The sequence below is a fragment of the Alosa pseudoharengus genome, unplaced genomic scaffold (genome assembly GCF_046254945.1).
Source record: "Alosa pseudoharengus isolate Yale_2024_CS ecotype anadromous, Long Island Sound unplaced genomic scaffold, YU_APseudo_1.1 YU_APseudo_1.1_scf_4, whole genome shotgun sequence".
Classification (NCBI taxonomy): domain Eukaryota; kingdom Metazoa; phylum Chordata; class Actinopteri; order Clupeiformes; family Clupeidae; genus Alosa; species Alosa pseudoharengus.
Window position 1 is genome coordinate 27,971,761 of NW_027468774.1, and position 16,296 is coordinate 27,988,056.

General features: G+C 46.3%; 1 protein-coding gene across 1 annotated transcript in view; it reads right to left on the minus strand.

The window, feature by feature from the left end:
- Positions 1-1,698: 1,698 nt before the first annotated feature.
- Positions 1,699-16,296, minus strand: part of cacng2a (calcium channel, voltage-dependent, gamma subunit 2a) — a 55,054-nt gene continuing 40,456 nt past the window's right edge. The window contains exons 3-4 of the mRNA XM_076265733.1: positions 3,341-3,481; positions 1,699-2,279 (exon numbers count right to left, since the gene is read on the minus strand). Coding sequence (XP_076121848.1) covers positions 1,699-2,279; positions 3,341-3,481 — 722 coding nt within the window. The remainder of the gene's footprint in view (positions 2,280-3,340; positions 3,482-16,296) is intronic.

Consider the following 16,296-nt stretch of genomic DNA (forward strand, 5'->3'; position numbering starts at 1 on the left):
TTACACTAAATTAGTATGTATATGAAAGACAGATAAATACAGACATGTAAATAGAAACAATGTTTTCCCCCCCTAGGGTTGGTATTTTATTTCATTGGGACTTGATGCATCCAAGTTTAGGATCATACTGTTTTGGCACCTTTAGATTTCATTTCATCTTAAACAACATATGAGAAATCAAAAGAGATAAAGAAATGACTAAGGCTGTGTGAATAAAAAAAACACATACATACATGTACAAAGAAACAAATCAAAATAAAAAAGCAGTTGTTCTCATTGTTGATTGTTCGGTTCATCACCAAAAGCTCAAAATAATAGTGATAAAAAAGAAAAACAAGAACAAGAGAAAGATCACAAAAACATTAATATTTTAAACTTTTGCAACATCATTTTTTCCCCTATAGTTATCATTATCCTTTCAAACATAAGTTTGTCAAGAGCAGATTTGCTGTAATTTTATAGCATGCATTTAATTTCTGTAATTGTGAGTCACTTAGCTTCGTTTCTTGTAATAACTCGTACTTTATCTGTTGCTTGCTGTTTTTTTCAGATTTTTTGTAAGGATTTATTTTGTGTTCTGCATCCTCCTCTTTTCCTCCCCCTCTTCTCCTTCCTTTTTCTTTTTTTTTGGCAGTCGTTTCTGGAGTCTTTCCGCGTGATCTCCGACCCCTGTTTCAGCGTGTCAGTGAAGGGGTTCAACGTATGCGTTTGCGCTCCCATGACAACCAAAAAAACAACAAAAAAAGAAAGCGAACAGGGACAGAAAAAGACGAGAAGGTTCTTTTTAAAAGAATAGATTTTTTTGTTTTTGTTCTCTGGTCTCTTTTTCTCCATATATTCCTATTAAGGATGGTGGTCTCCAGTCCTCCTGGCTTGAACATCTCTGTGTTGAAGTCTCTGTGAAGCTTCCTTCTTTTCCTCTTGCCATAGTTCATGAAAATGAGTCTTTTTTTCTCGTAAAATATCACCCACAGCACTTAAATTGAAATTGTTGTTCCTTTTGTAGATTCTTTTGTTTTTGTTTTTGTATTTTTTGTAGATTTTTTTGCTTCAGGAAAGTCTTGATTATTAACTTAATTTATTTATAAAATTAATACATATATATATACTATATATAGTACCTTTGTAAGAGTATGCAGGTTGGGCTATTCATTACCGAATTCCCTACTGCACTGGTTCACAGTTTTTTTATGCAAATAATAAATAAACTAATAAATATGTCAATGAATTAAAAGAGGCCAGTGTTTAGGCGGGAGGGAGGAATAGCTTGCCACCCCATCGATATACATCTGTGTTGACCAAATTGGGATTTTTAAAAGGAGACAAAAGAAAACAAAAATGGTAGAATTTTTCGCAAGCTATCACCTCCCTGTTAAGACACACCGCCTTCACCATGCCCCCACCTCCCAGAATGACATCCCTCCCACTCTCCCCACCCCCTCCCCTCCCTCCCCTCACCCAAAGCACCCAACATTCTGATTCTCGTATCACAACCCAGACAAAATGTCTTCATCTGTGGCAAATGGGGGAAAATCATGCATACATGTTATGACCTTTCAAAAAATATCTATTGAACATAAATCAGATTTCTGGGCATATCTACTCCCCCTCTCTCTCCTCCTCCTCCCCCCCTCTCTCTGTGTCCATCATCTCTTCCCCCGATGGTCAGGGTCGGCCAGGCTACCCCCCTCCCCCCCTTCATACTGGCGTGGTGCGTCGGTTGGCGGCGTTGGCCGAGTCTTTCAGGTCCTTCTGGATGCAGTTGTGGACCTGCAGGAAGTTGTGGTCCCTCTCCGAGTTGTAGGTGGCCGTAGGTGTCCCGTGCGAGGCCTTGAGGGTGTCGCCTCCGCCTCCCCCTCCGCCCCCACCCCCGCCGCCGCCGCCGCCGCTTCGGCTCAGCGTGTACATGGAGATCTCGGTGGAGGGCAGCGCCCCGAAGCCCTTGAGGCCCACGGGTGAGGTGTCGCGCGAGTGCGACGGGTCCGTGGAGCGGGAGGAGGAGCGCGAGCGGCGGCGGTAGCGGTAGCGGTAGCTGGGGATGCGGGTGATGGCCGAGCCCTGGAGGTAGTCGGCGGCGCGCGCCCCGACCCGCAGCTCCCGGTGCCGGTCGATAAACATGTGCACGGCCAGCACGCCCACCATCTCGGCCATGATGAAGGAAAGCGCGCCGAAGTAGAAGCTCCAGCCGTACGAGTAGCTGTTCTTCTTGCTATCGCTTTTAGAGGGGTCCCCCGCGTTGGCTGATATGTAAACGATGATGCCTATGATGTTGCTGAGACCTGGTGGGGTTAACAGTGAAAATGAGATAGAGAGTAGAGAACAAGGACATCAATGTATTGCAATGAGAGACCTATTATTTACACATTTTCTCCAATTTAATGTATCAGTACTGTATGTAGGTTTCCTTACATTGGCATTACATAGTGTGGAAACTCTCTTTACTCTAAGTAGTGGCATTGCAAGGCCATTGGGACTATGAGTATGACGAACATCCAACACGTAAAATTTAAGTTTTTAAACTTATGTCTGCTGCGAGGTCCTTCTCTCAAATTGCTTTGCCACTCATGATGATTCATTTGCACCAAATAACACACTAAACACTTTTCAGCTTAAGCAACAAAGTGTCTTTGGAGGATTTGGACGTTTAAGTCAAGGACAGGAGGTGATACGGAGAAGGGGATGAGTTAGCTAAACGTTTCTCTGTCCTCCCGCACTGAAATCCACACCATTCTTTTTTCAGACAGCAGACGGACGCTCGAGCGGGTGGAGCAGGACGGACCTGGCCCGGACCTGGTGGAGATTAGGCCCATATCTGGTCCAGAATTTGCCCTCCCCCCCAAGCCAAAAGGCGCTACTGAGAAGTCGTGTGTGACAGTGTAAAGCCATGATGATGGATCATTGGGAAAGTGTGTCAGGGACAACATATTTTTAGAGTTTAATCCCCAATGGGTTTCTCTTAGCCTAGCAACAGGATCAGAAGAAAAGAAATGGGAAAAAAGAGGGAAAAAAGAACAGAGAGTTCTGTAGTGAGCGTCTTTCTGAGGGGTGTCAAGCTGTCATCCTGCCTCAGTACTGTACACTGATTCTACTGTAGTCAGACTCCTGGCTTGTGTTAATGTTTTACTATTGGAATACCTCAGTGCTGTGCATCCAATAGCATTCATAGACATGTTATGGCTAACACATGACCTATTCAAAATATGCCACTTAAGCATGTTACCTGTATGATTATATCCAATAACCACTATACCTCTCCAATATTCTCTCTCCTTTTCTTTTTCACTCTGTCCCCCATCCTCTCTTTCTGTCTTTTGCTGTCTCTCTTGTGGTGTGTTCTCACCTGCGGATACGAAGAGGATTCCGGCGCTGAGGATGATGTTGTGGCGGGACTTGTAGAACTCACTGGCGGCTATGCACAGCCCACCCATGAAGAGCAGGATGACACTGAGGATGGGGAAGATGCTGGACGCTCGCACCGCACCTGAGGATGGGAGGACAGAGAGAGAGAGAGAAAGAGAGAGAGAGAGAGAGATAAAGATGAAGGGAGGAGGGAAAGAGAAGCAATTACACGCAGTGGTTTTAGCATCTGCTCCCCTCGCTCACAGCACAGCACAATCAACACTTTGTCAGCAGTGCAAATGTCTTCAGCAACACCATGTAATCTCTGTGTGCTTGTGTGTGTGTGTGTGGTGTGTGTGTGTGTGTGTGTGTGTGTGTGTATGTGTGTTTGTCTCTCTCTCTCTCTCTCTCTCTCTCTCTCTCTCTACAGTATGTGTGTTGTGTTTGTGTGTGCTCTTTGACTGAGACTTCTCCAGTGAGGCCTTCCTTCCACAAACGCTGCTCATACTGGGTCACATATGCCTTTTACACCTTTTTACACAACTTATAAGAGCTGAAATGTTTTGAAGAGGGGCATTTTAATGAGTTATTGTTTAAATATTCCATGATTCATGTATTATATCTGAAGAAGACAGACCCATCTTTATACCTTTCAGTTCAAGGAATCCACATTCCACAAAACAGTCAGTGTACCTCCAGCTATCATGTTACTCCCTCATTCACATGAAACGCAATTGCCTGAATCTGCCCCTTGACTCCAGAGGGTAAACTCAATATCCTGGAGTTGCTATGCATCTGATTTGAGCGAGATACAGAATTTTTTTTATCTGAAGTCTGAGTTGTATTTGCAGCACCAGCAGAGAGTTTCTATAACTAGCGCACTGTCTAAACTTTAAACACCACTAACTTGCCAATTGGCACTGACATGAAGCTTGCTTGCATGCTCATACATGTCTTTTGGCAATGCAGTTGGCAATGCTGTGCTGTGAAATCTTTCTTACATTCTTGCAGGGTGTTCTGGCTCGGATGGATGAACCACCTACGGCATATGGATGGAGGGATTGAAGGGTATGTTTAACAGTCCTTTACATGACCACATACCACCAAAATGGATACCAAAACTAGATTCCTTTAAAAACCTTATCTCAAAACATGGCACATTTTTTCACTGCTGCTTTAGGTGACTGTCCTTGTCCTCCGTTACCTTGTCCTTCCTTTCCTGACTGGTCCACAGGTGCACTTTTCCTCTCTGTACCTCTCTCTTCACCCCTCCATTTCCTCACTCATCTAATCTCTCCCTCTCCCATGCATGCATGCCTTCTTGTGCTCTCTCACTTTCTCTGGCTCCTCACTATCTGTTTAACATGCAAACTCAGACTCTCATCAGGCTGCTGCTTAAATTTTCACTACTTTCACCTCATCTCCATCATACTGCGGACTCAGCAGCCCCCACCTCAGCCACCCGCACTACCCCCACCCACTTCTCTCTCTCTCTCTCTATCTCTCTCTCTCTCTCTTTCTACCCTTCTCTCTCTTTTTCTCTCTCTCTTCACCCATCTCAGTCTTGCTCTACCCATCTCGCCTTCTCTCTCTCTACCCATTTCTGTCTTTCAACCTATCTCTCCCTGTCTTTGCCCATCTCTTTTTGTTTCTTCCCCCCCCCCTCTCTCTCTCTCTCCATCTCTGAAGTGCTGCTGCTGCTGATGAAGCAGAGCTTGCGGTGCTGCGTGAACTCCGAAGCCCCTCTGCGTGGTACCACACACAGGCACCGACTGTAAGCACAGGACAGCAGTGCAGATTGAGCGAGCTCCGAACGGGACGGGACCGCAGCAAAAAAGAAAAAAAAAAGTTCCGCTCACTGATAATGCGGCTCTCTGCTTGCCAAGGTGCTCCGTTGGAGGCTTGGATGGTTCTACAGATCTGAAATAAATAATGACATCCTTGACCAAGGCTGAGTCGTGGATGGATCTCATCCGGCCCAAAGCCGGGCCTTGTCCATAGCTGTCTGCTATCTGGGCTAAAATCTTGGCTTCGGCTGCTTTGTCTGCGGAGGATGCCCGCTTTTGCTTACCGCCACGCTGCGTTTCCCAGGTTGCCCTTGCGGTGTCTTTGCAGGCAAGCACGCGTGGAGAGAAAAATCGTTGCTTAATCAACGCAGGCTGCCTTCACAATTAAGCTGGACACCGCATCGTCCAGCCATGCTGGATTCACATTTTCTCTCTCCCTTGTCATGTGGCAGATACTTCATCAAAAGGGACTTACGACCTGGCACCGTGAAAACCATACATCTCATTACCACTTGTTCCCTCGTGACCTTGGCATAGCGACTGAGCACTCGAAGATAAATATAGCCTACATATATAGTCTCTAAGTGGTGGAGGAGTTCATGTAGCGTAGAGCGCAACACATGCCATCATGAAAGGTGGTGAGAGAGCATGTGACTCGGGCGGTCACCTATCCACCTAGCCACACAAATTAGGGCTATTAGATGACAGGGCCTGGTCATATTTATGAATGTTATTTTCATTTTCTTCTTCTCTTTGACCTTCCTGTGAGCAGGTCTGTCTCTAATGATTTCTACCCTAAACCATACCGCACATTGCACAGCTTTCCCCGTTTCTACCACTCACTCTTTCTTACTTTCTTTCTCTCTTTCTTTCTCTCTTTCTTTCTTTCTTTCTTTCTTTCTTTCTTTCTATACGTCTCGTCTTTGTTCCACTTGTTTTCCTATCTGCTCCTGTGTCAATCAGGTGCAATTTTAGATTTGGGAGAAATGAAATACCCACTCTCCTTTCTCCACTCATCCCCTTTCTCCATCCCTCTCTCCGCCTCTCTTTCCATCGCGGTCTCTCTTTTCTCTTCGCCCCCATCTGCAGGGTGTTAAGTTGCAGGTGTTGAGCCATGATTAAATATTTAGGCACGCACTGGTTGATGACCCTGCCTCTGTCCCTGCCCTCTCCCCTCCTCTCCAAACCCTCTGCCCACAGGAGGCTGGGGTCCTTCACACTGCCAGTCACACAGTATTACCTGTGAGAGAGCCATTACCTCCCCTCTCTCTCACCAATCTCCACCCACCCAGCACCAGCCAGTCACCCACCCTCTTCAGTTCTCCCACCATGCCCTCTCACCGAAGGAAAAGCGAGAGAGGGAGAGATATAAAAAGCGGACGGAGGTATCGACTGTGGACTTGCACAGAGGGCTCTGAACCGCAAAGGCTCAAGGTGACAGCGATGTTCCCGGAGGTCTCCCCAGGGGCAGCGTGCTGCCGGTCTGAGCTCCTCTCTCCAAGGACGGACAGAGAGAGAGAGAGACAGAGACAGAGAGAGAGAGAGAAAGAGAGAGAGAGAGGTCAGGGCCATCCAGGCCTTTGAGAACCTGCACGCTGCTGCAGCTGTTGTTGAGTTTTTTCGTTTTTGTTTTTATATTCCTTGTGATTTCTTCAAGTGCCCCTCTGGGTGTATTTTGTGTTGCTCAAAATACCTACCGGTATATCACTTTTGAAGTGCTAGACTTGCATACTTGTGCTGGTGTGTGTAAACCACAGCCCATCTGAAATATGCTACTTTCAGCGTGCACGGTTTCTCAGTTGCAGCAGCTCTGCCTGAGCCATGTTGATGGCGTTATTACAGCTGATATATCTACGGTCTAAGTAGTTATAAACTTTATTAGGCCTGGCGTGAAATTAGTTCTTTACATTTCCTTATAAAAAACACAATGAAATCCTTTTGAGCCACAACTCCCGCCCCCAACCACACACACACACACACACACACACACACACACACACACACACACACACACACACACACACACACACACACACACACACACACCATAAATCAGTTGGATGTTTGTAGCGCACACACTTCATCAGTGGCGTGGGTGAGCGTAGACGCAAGGATGTGCGCTGTGCATTCATATGTGCTAAAACGCTGCACGCTCGGTCACCATGGCGCGGTGACCTTCACAACGACCTCCCAGCAGAAGCGCAGCTCCAACCGAGGAAGAGCGTGCCAAGTCTCCCCCCGGCACTCCGCACTAGCCTCCTCCTCACAGGAGAGAGAGAGAGACAGAGAGACAGAGAGAGGGAGAGAGAGAGAGAGAGAGAAAGAGTGTGAGAGAGAGTGAGAGACACCCTGAAGGACCCCTATGCGTTTTGCACTTAGAGAAGCTACATACTACCCACTTCTGCAGTGTAGCCAAAGCACTATGCTGTCTTAATGTATGTATGAGATTCAGAGATAGCGCCTAAAGAGAGCTCTGCCAGTTGGCTGGGATTCAGGGAGAAGGCATGTGTGTGCTTTTATTTATTTATTTATCTATCTATCAGAAGCATACTGTTTGCTGGCTGGGTTCCAAAGCGATGGAAGAGAATATTTTTGCAGGGTGTGGATGGGGGTTGGTGTACAGTGCTCAACTGATGCACTTCACCCAGACCTCCTCAGAGCCAAGCACCAGGCACCAGAGAGGCGAGGCCACTGTCCAGTTTCACCCCCAGTGTTTGTATGGACAGCGATGGAGGGCACAAACGTCTGGGGCGGGGACACTGATAATTTATGCTCACTGAACAGGCTGACTAAAAGACTGGCTCGTGTCGTGTGGCGCAACGTAATGACGTCCATGGTGGCCACTGATGGTGCAGACAAAAAGACATACACTGTACTGTAACTGTACCATGTTTGGTTTATAGATGGACAGACAGACAGACAGACAGACATACAGATAGATAGATAGATAGATAGATAGATAGATAGATAGATAGATATATACCTATGAAGAAAAGGCCGCACTTTGCATACAACCGTGTTTATTGCACAGACGTGTTTCGGCTTAGCGCCTTATAAGTAATACCAAAGAAGAAAAGGCCGCACTTTGCATACAACCGTGTTTATTGTGTTAAAAATAAATAAAAAACTGAGTGAAGCCTGCTCCTACCACACAATTCTCATAGATAGATACCTACCATACAACGGACAAACCAACTTTTGCTTCTATCAAAAACTTCTAATTCCACTGAACTGAACTGCTGTTTGAAACCCTCCTCCACGTCAGGAGCCCTCCCCCCTTTTGGCCAGCGTGGCATAAATGAGGCCCGCAGCCCCGCACTTGCCCCCCCTGCCGTCCGTCCGGGATGAAGTCTGGGCGATCACGAGCTGTCAATCTCGCCTTCAGAGCGCCACAGAGCGATGACCCCCCCAAATTAAAGCACTGACCTCGCGCTCACGCTAAACGCCGGGGATGGCCAGAGGTACTCACCCCTCTCCCCCCCTGGCGGAGCCAAGAGGAATGGGGGTGCGTGGGGGTCACCCCCGGGCTGTACGGAGATGCCTGATTAGTGAAGAGGTCGCTGATTTGATGGTGTTTTTTTTACAAGGCTGGAGGTTGGCCAGCATGCGACACACCCCTTGTGGCATCTTTCTAAGGTTACCATGATTTTCCTGCCCTGCGGTAGGCTTCCACGTTTGAATACGTACACACACGTACACACACACACACACACACACACACACACACACACACACACACACACACGTACACACACATACACACGTACACACACGTACACACACACACACACACACACACACACACACACACACACACACACACACACAGATGTAGACGAACACACATAGACATGGACGAACAGACACACACACACACACATACATACACATTATCTCACAAATGACCTTTCTACCAACTCTCTAGAGTCCTCTTTTCCCTATTACTGTCCTTGACCAAAAAAGTGTGTGTGTGAGAGGGACAGAGAGCGATTGTGTGTACAAGAGTGTGTGCAAAAGAAAGCGTGAGAAGAGAAAGTGTGAGAGAAACGAAGGAGGAGGGAGGGCATTGATAAATTCCTCTGCTGTAGAGGTTGCCTTGGCAGGGAGACAGGCAGGTGCAGGTGAACTCGCTGACCCTCCAGAGGGGGCTCTTCTTGACTCCTATTATCCCCCCCCCCCCCACACCAAACACAGCTCAACATCGCAGCCGCAGTGCACCGGTTCGCAGGTACTTACCGGACTGCAACCCTTTCAGCAAGCGCAACGCCATGCTTGCTTGACCAGCAACCCCAATAGCAGCACACACATGCTTATCTATGTGTGGTTGCAATGATCACCATCACACTCTGCAGCCTCCAACAGCTAAGATTCACTGACTATACAGTGTGTGTTCCAAACCTGTAGCGTCACCAGGAACATCAAATCACTGCTAAACACTACAAAAATGCAAAATGCAAAATCAAACTTGGCAGTCAACAAACCAATGGTAGTACTATACACATGCACACATCCATCTTGTAACCAACAGACATAAAAGGCTATCTCATACTGACCTCTCAAAAGTGCACACAGCACACCGCGTGTATTCTCTTCATAGCAAATACATCAGCTGACTGCAAACGATGATGTATAGATTGCAGCTCTAACACCTATTAGATGCACATGGTGTAAAGCTATACAAATATATGCAATAAACATATGTGCTTCGTACCACACACACACACACACACACACACACACACACATGAAATATGAATAAAGATGAGATGGGGCCCTTATCGCTCCCCCCACCTCTGTCATTGACAGCGATGTGAAAGGAAATTAGCATTCGTCAGTAATCAGCCTCCCACAACCTTGAATGTGCTGATGCGCAGGACAGGGTCATGCTAATCAGGTGCCTCTGCTTGCGGCCGCATTGATTAAATACTACAAACGCTTATTAATCCGGCCTGCCTCACCGCCATGCTGCTGCTCTGCTCCCCAAAACACACACACACACACACACACACACACACACACTCTTTACCTGTCTCTTACTCCCTTATACAATTAATCTCTCTCTTTCTCTCGCTCTCTCTCTCTTTCTCTCTCACACACACACCCACACACACACACTGTCTTTACCTGTCTCTTACTCCCTTATACAATTAATCTCTCTCTTTCTCTTTTTCTCTCTCTCTCACACACACACACATACACCATAACACACACTGTATCTCTCCATCTCTACACAAGCACACAATTCACTACTTACTCTCTCTCAAATCAAATAATGTGTTATTGGCACAAATGTGTTGTGAATATAAACCTATTTCATATTGTTCCGATTCTCTCTCTCTGCCTTTGCCCACACACACACACACACACACACACACACACACTCACACACACACACTTACACTTGTCGCATATCACATATACAATACAGTTCTTTGTCTATATCACTTACAGTAAAAGCATAACACAGTACACATCTCTTTTTAGATCAATTTACTGTCAGATATGTGACATTTTGCATTATCTTTGTTTAGTTTAAGCTAACATACCTGAAATTTGAATCAGAAATTTTACATATGGCTTTATATTAATGGCCAGCCATATGAAGTTCTCATAGCATCCCTATAAGGTAGGTCACTACGCATGCAAACGACTTAATAAACATAAAATGTGCTCTGGCTGCAGAGAATGAGATTATTAAACAGCGCCATCATCACCTTCTGCAGGTTTCAGTTGGTAAGAGACAATACTCTGCTGTAAGCCTGGTTTAAATGAGTTGCTATGTTGTTTTGATTAGTGTTTTTTGTTTTGGCAAAATGTGCCTACAGTGATTTCAAGAAACACTATGATACAATTAACAGCTTTTTAAAGTATTTTTTCCTGACATCTAGTTTTGGTATAATCTCCAAATTCATTCTTTCATTATTGATGGTATATGACATTTGAGCCACAAGCCACCCAGGCCATGCAGCATTCATCACTACCAACTGTGCTATTGTTGGTGTTGCTGTGGAGTTCATATTTTACCTGGCTAGTTGGCTAGTTGTAAACCAAAATTCCTAACTGTTTGTTTTTAAACAGAGCACTGTATAATATTCAGTGAGATCTTACAGCATTGTATTGACTTCACCCACTGACTGAATTTGGTGACAGGCAAGGGTGGTGGTGGTGGTGGTGGTGAGGATGAGCAGGAAGCTCAGCTGAATGTGTGTCAAATACCCAAACGTTGGAGGTAAAAGTCTGTCCCTAATACTCCAATAGGACGGCAGCAGAGTGAGGGGAGGTAGGGGCCTGATGACATCAGAGCAACAATTAACCACCTCCACCCCCACCACCAAACCATCACCACCACCATCACCACCACTTTGTCCCTCAGATGGACAGAGCGCATATTGGGTTACAATTGTTTGCCTCCCCTCTAGTGTTGGTGCGGTCCTGACCATCCAGACAGTCTGTGTGCCAGGGGCCCGCAGCAGCCAAAACATGCACACGTGGTCGGCATGGGCACAATGGCACAGTCCCACAGTTGAGTTGGCACAGTTGGCAGTTGCATGCCGATTCACATACACACACTCACTCTCCTGCCCAGTCATTGCATAGCCGAGGAGGTAGAGATACCTAGTGTGTTGAAAGGTGATGGACAAGGCACATTTTCTACAGTAGTGTAAACCATCCTTACCAAAAAAAGGTATACTTAAAATTAATTTTATCAAGTAAACTGAAGTGCAGTTAAAGTATAATTTCCATACTTCTTTGGACTAAATTGGCCCACATTCAGTTTATAAGAGTAGCTTATAGTGAGTAACTATACTGAAAGTAAACTAGTAAAGATACTAGTTAAATACTTTTAGCACACCTTTTAGTTAAAGTTAAAGTAGTAAACTTTTAGGTGCACTACAAGTGAACAGATCTACTGTTACTAATAAACAATTTATATTGCTTATTTATACACTGCATTTATATTACACACCAATGGCGTATGCTGCCATGCAGGGCGCCAACTGGCACATCGGGAGCACTTTTGGGGTTTAGTGTTTTGTCAAGAGGAGCTGGGCTCGTACCTGCAGCCTTGCGGTTCCTGGACAACTCCTCTACCTCCTTAGCTACTGCCGCACACTACTGATATTAATTTCTAGCCCAATTTGTCATGTTCATGATAGTATACTCTCAGTATATCCTCAGTAAAATATAAGTTTACCGGAAGGTAAGGGTACCGGAAGGGTGCCGGATAAGGGTACCGGAAGGATATTAGAATCAGCTAAGTGAATGAAATTAAATGAGAATCTGTCATGCAGCCTCTCAAAGATCCGTCTCTGGCTACAAGTGCAAGTAATATACTTATACTGACTTTTCCATCAGTATAAGTATATTAAGTATATTTAAGTATAAGTACAGTATAGGCTAGATATAATGTTTGTGTACATTCATGTGTGTGTGTGTGTGTGTGTGTGTGTGTGTGTGTGTGTGTGTGTGTGTGTGTGTGTGTTCCATCAGCTGGATCTGATGTGCAGTAGCAGTGTTTCCCACCGGCGCAGGCTTGTCCTCACGCCTGTGTGAGTACCAGCGAGTGCATTATAACCAGTGGTCCAGCGGACCAGAGGAACCCTGGGTCAGGTGACGCGGCCATGGCCTGGTCACATGATGGTGTTCCCTGGCCCAGGCCTCGGGCTGCCTGACAGGATGACTGGATGCCTAGCCCCTCCCCCATGTGCAGCTGGGAAAGAGAGAGAGAGAGAAAGAGAGAAAGAGAGAGAGAGAGAGAGAGAGAGAGAGATAGAGAAGGAAAGAGGGACTCCCTCCTGGGTATTGCACAATGGGGTTTCTACAAGTAGGGTCTTCATCACCCATGTTTATCTTGATCTATCTTTCTCTCTTGCTTTCTCTCTGCATCTCTTCTCACACGCACACACACACACACACACACAGACACAGACACAGACACAACAATATGACTAGAATGCTCCCGCCATCATTCAGCATAGTCCATTAAGAGAGGCCTGCCCCAGTCCTATTGATTTTTTTGACCCATGTCTCTTTGTGTGTATGTGTGTGTGTATGTGTGTCTGTGTGGGGGGTATCCAGTCTCAGCCAGTTTAGGCCAGAGTGAGTGTGTCTTTATTAGCCAGTGCCTCTTCAGTCTCTGACCCCTAGCAGACCTCCAGCCATGACCCACTCACAAAGCCCACACTGTCAATGTCATATACACACTCACAATGACAGACACATGTATACGTACACACACACACACACACACACACAGACACCACTGGCCTAATCTCTTGTCATAGCCATTTCTTTTCCTACTATTTGGTTGTATACACCCCATCCACCTTCTTCCCTTTACCTTTCTCTCTTTTCTCTCTCCTTTCTTCTGCTCTTCCTCTTCTTATCCCCTCCTCCTCTCATCTCATTCCTCCTCTCATCTAATTTTTCTCCCCATCTCTTTCGCTCTATATCCATCTCATTGTCTTTTCTCTTCCCCATTTCTCTCCCTCTATCTCTCTTTCTCTCTCCCTCTCTCTTTCTCTCTCTCTCTCTCTCTCTCTCTCTCTCCCCCTCTCTCCCTTACCCACTCTGCCCTACTCAGCCCTACGAGCCCGCTGGAAGATTGCAGTTCTGACACGGCATGATCTAAAAACCCAGTGGCGCTTCTCAGCGCTGCGCTCCACTCCGGCTCTCGGCGCTTATATAACTGTGTGTGTGTTTGTGTGTGTGTGTGTGTGTGTGTGTGTGGATGTGTGAACTGGCTGCCTCAGCTGCGAAGCCTGCACACTCGCCAAAGCGCCGTATCAAAAGCACAGCCTGCTCGCCTCGCTCGCGGTACTTGTGCGTGCTTGTTTGTGTGTGTGTGTGTGTGTGTGTGTGTGTGTGTGTGAGAGAGAGAGAGAGAGAGAGAGAGAGAAAGAGAGGAGGGGGAGTGCTTGTGTTCTTATACAAATGAGAGAGTGTGTTTGTCTGTATGAAAGCATAGATGCTACAGAGCATCACACAAAGCTGTCTTTTCTTTTCTCATAGCCAGTGGTGATGCTGTCATTTTAGCTGATATATTTTGAGAAGAGATACAGTACCTGTAGTCATTTATTTTTGGTGTGTGTGTGTGTGTGTGTGTGTGTGTGTGTGTGTGTGTGTGTGTGTGTGTGTGTGTGTGGGTGTGCGTGCACGCGCTATCTCATGATGCCTGCTGATGCCGTCGTTGAGCTTTCCCAGAGTCGCATCACTTCCGGCTTTGTTGTGGCAGATCTGGTCATATGGTCTTACATAATGCCCCCTCAGTTTGGGAGGCTTTCGTTCTCTCTCTCTCTGTCTCTGTCTCTCTCTTCTCTCTCTCCCTCTCTCTCTCTCTCTCTCTCTCTCTCTTCTCTCTCTCTCTCTCTCTCTCTCTCGCTCTGTTTCTCATTCTACACTTTGCCTCACAACCTGCTTCTTGAGCGACTGTGAACTCTGTGAGCTCTGAGACGCCGTCGAAGGCTGTGACGGAGATGATAGCCACCGCCACCGCCGCTGCTTTCTCTCTCACTCCAGGCATGCCGTTGAGCCCCTGGCATCCTTGCCGGCCACACATACACACACACTCACACACACACACACACACACACACACACACACACACACACACACACACACATTCTACGCCATTCCCGCTCGATGTTCGCCCCGACCCACGAAAAAGTATGGAAGTGCACATATCATGGAGCCGCAGACAGGCAGGAGAAGAAAGAGAGAGACAGACAGAGAGAGAGACAGAAAGAGAGAGAGAACCTGACCTATATAGGAAGGAGGCTGAAATATTTATGGATGTGAGTGTCCTAATTCACGAGCCACTGGGGGCGCAGTAGGCCTCATGGCCAATCACAAAAAGGCGGATCTCAAGCTCTTACTCAAAATCCCACCTACAGACAGACAAATACACACACACACAAATATATATACACGCATGTCTGGTCTAGATATTCATGCAGACAGATTTGACCTTTCACCTCCAGTGGCATGAGACCTCTCTTCCCTTAGCTCAAGCCTCTGTCATCGTTCTGTATTGAGGTGCCATTGCTGTGTAAAGTTACCACACTCTATGTACCCATCCACTGCCCTGTATGCACGCTACTGGCTGGCACTGGAGCGCTAGCTCCAACTGCCATCCCGTCCAGTGCTAGAGTAGCATGTAGCGCTAGCAGTGATCTCATTCCCCTGATATGAGCCTCATGAATCAGCCGCGGCGCCACGTCTGGACTGGATGACGGAGATGTCATCTGACTGCAGCCCCAGTGTTCTGGAGCCCCCCTGAGTAGCTATGTAGGCTAATGGATTAATACTGACTGTGTGGAGAGCTGACTGTAATCGCCTTTCCTCATCATGAAGTCATAGTGAGCGTCCAGACTTCTTTTCCATACGTAGGAACTGATGATGATCAGTCCTTAATATCTGTGTGGTAAAAAGTGGTGGTAAAGACAAGCTGTCAGATGTGAAAACAGTTGGTTTGAGAGGTTTAGTTAGAGAAAAATGGACACGTTATTGTTTTTGTCTACAGTTAGATGAAGAAGAACTGACACTTCCTTCTTTATGTAAAGAAAGGGTTACACTTTACTTGACGGTATCTACATAAGAGTGACATGACACCGTCATGAACGTGTCATAAACAATTATAAACAAGTCATAAACATTTATGACATAACGCTTCTGTCATTGAGTGTCATTCCGTTTTTGTTGTGACAAGTTAGGGTTAGGGTTAGAGGTTAGGGTTAAGGTTCATGTGTCATGATGTGTTATGTGTTATGTCATTCTTATGTAGATACCTTCAAGTAAAGTGTTACCAAAAAATTTTGAAAAACAGTAAAAAAAAATGCCTCTCTGCTTTGCTTTAGGTTAGCAGCTTAATGTAATAGTGATACAGGTTTGTTGTTTGATGGGCAGTTTTGTCCGGCACAGCTTGTTTGACAATAGTTTCCAAGTGTGCTTTGGCTTGCGAAAAAAGGGCAGAAATCAATACTGTGTGTATACGAGGAAAAGTGCCCGCGTGTGTATCTGTGTTGGTGCTGACTTGGGGGGGGGGGGCCTTACCTTGGAGGCCAAACCAGCGCAGACTGAGCAATCCCACAGACAGGTCTTAGACACGCGCGCACACACACACACACACACACACACACACACACACACACACACACACACACACACACAC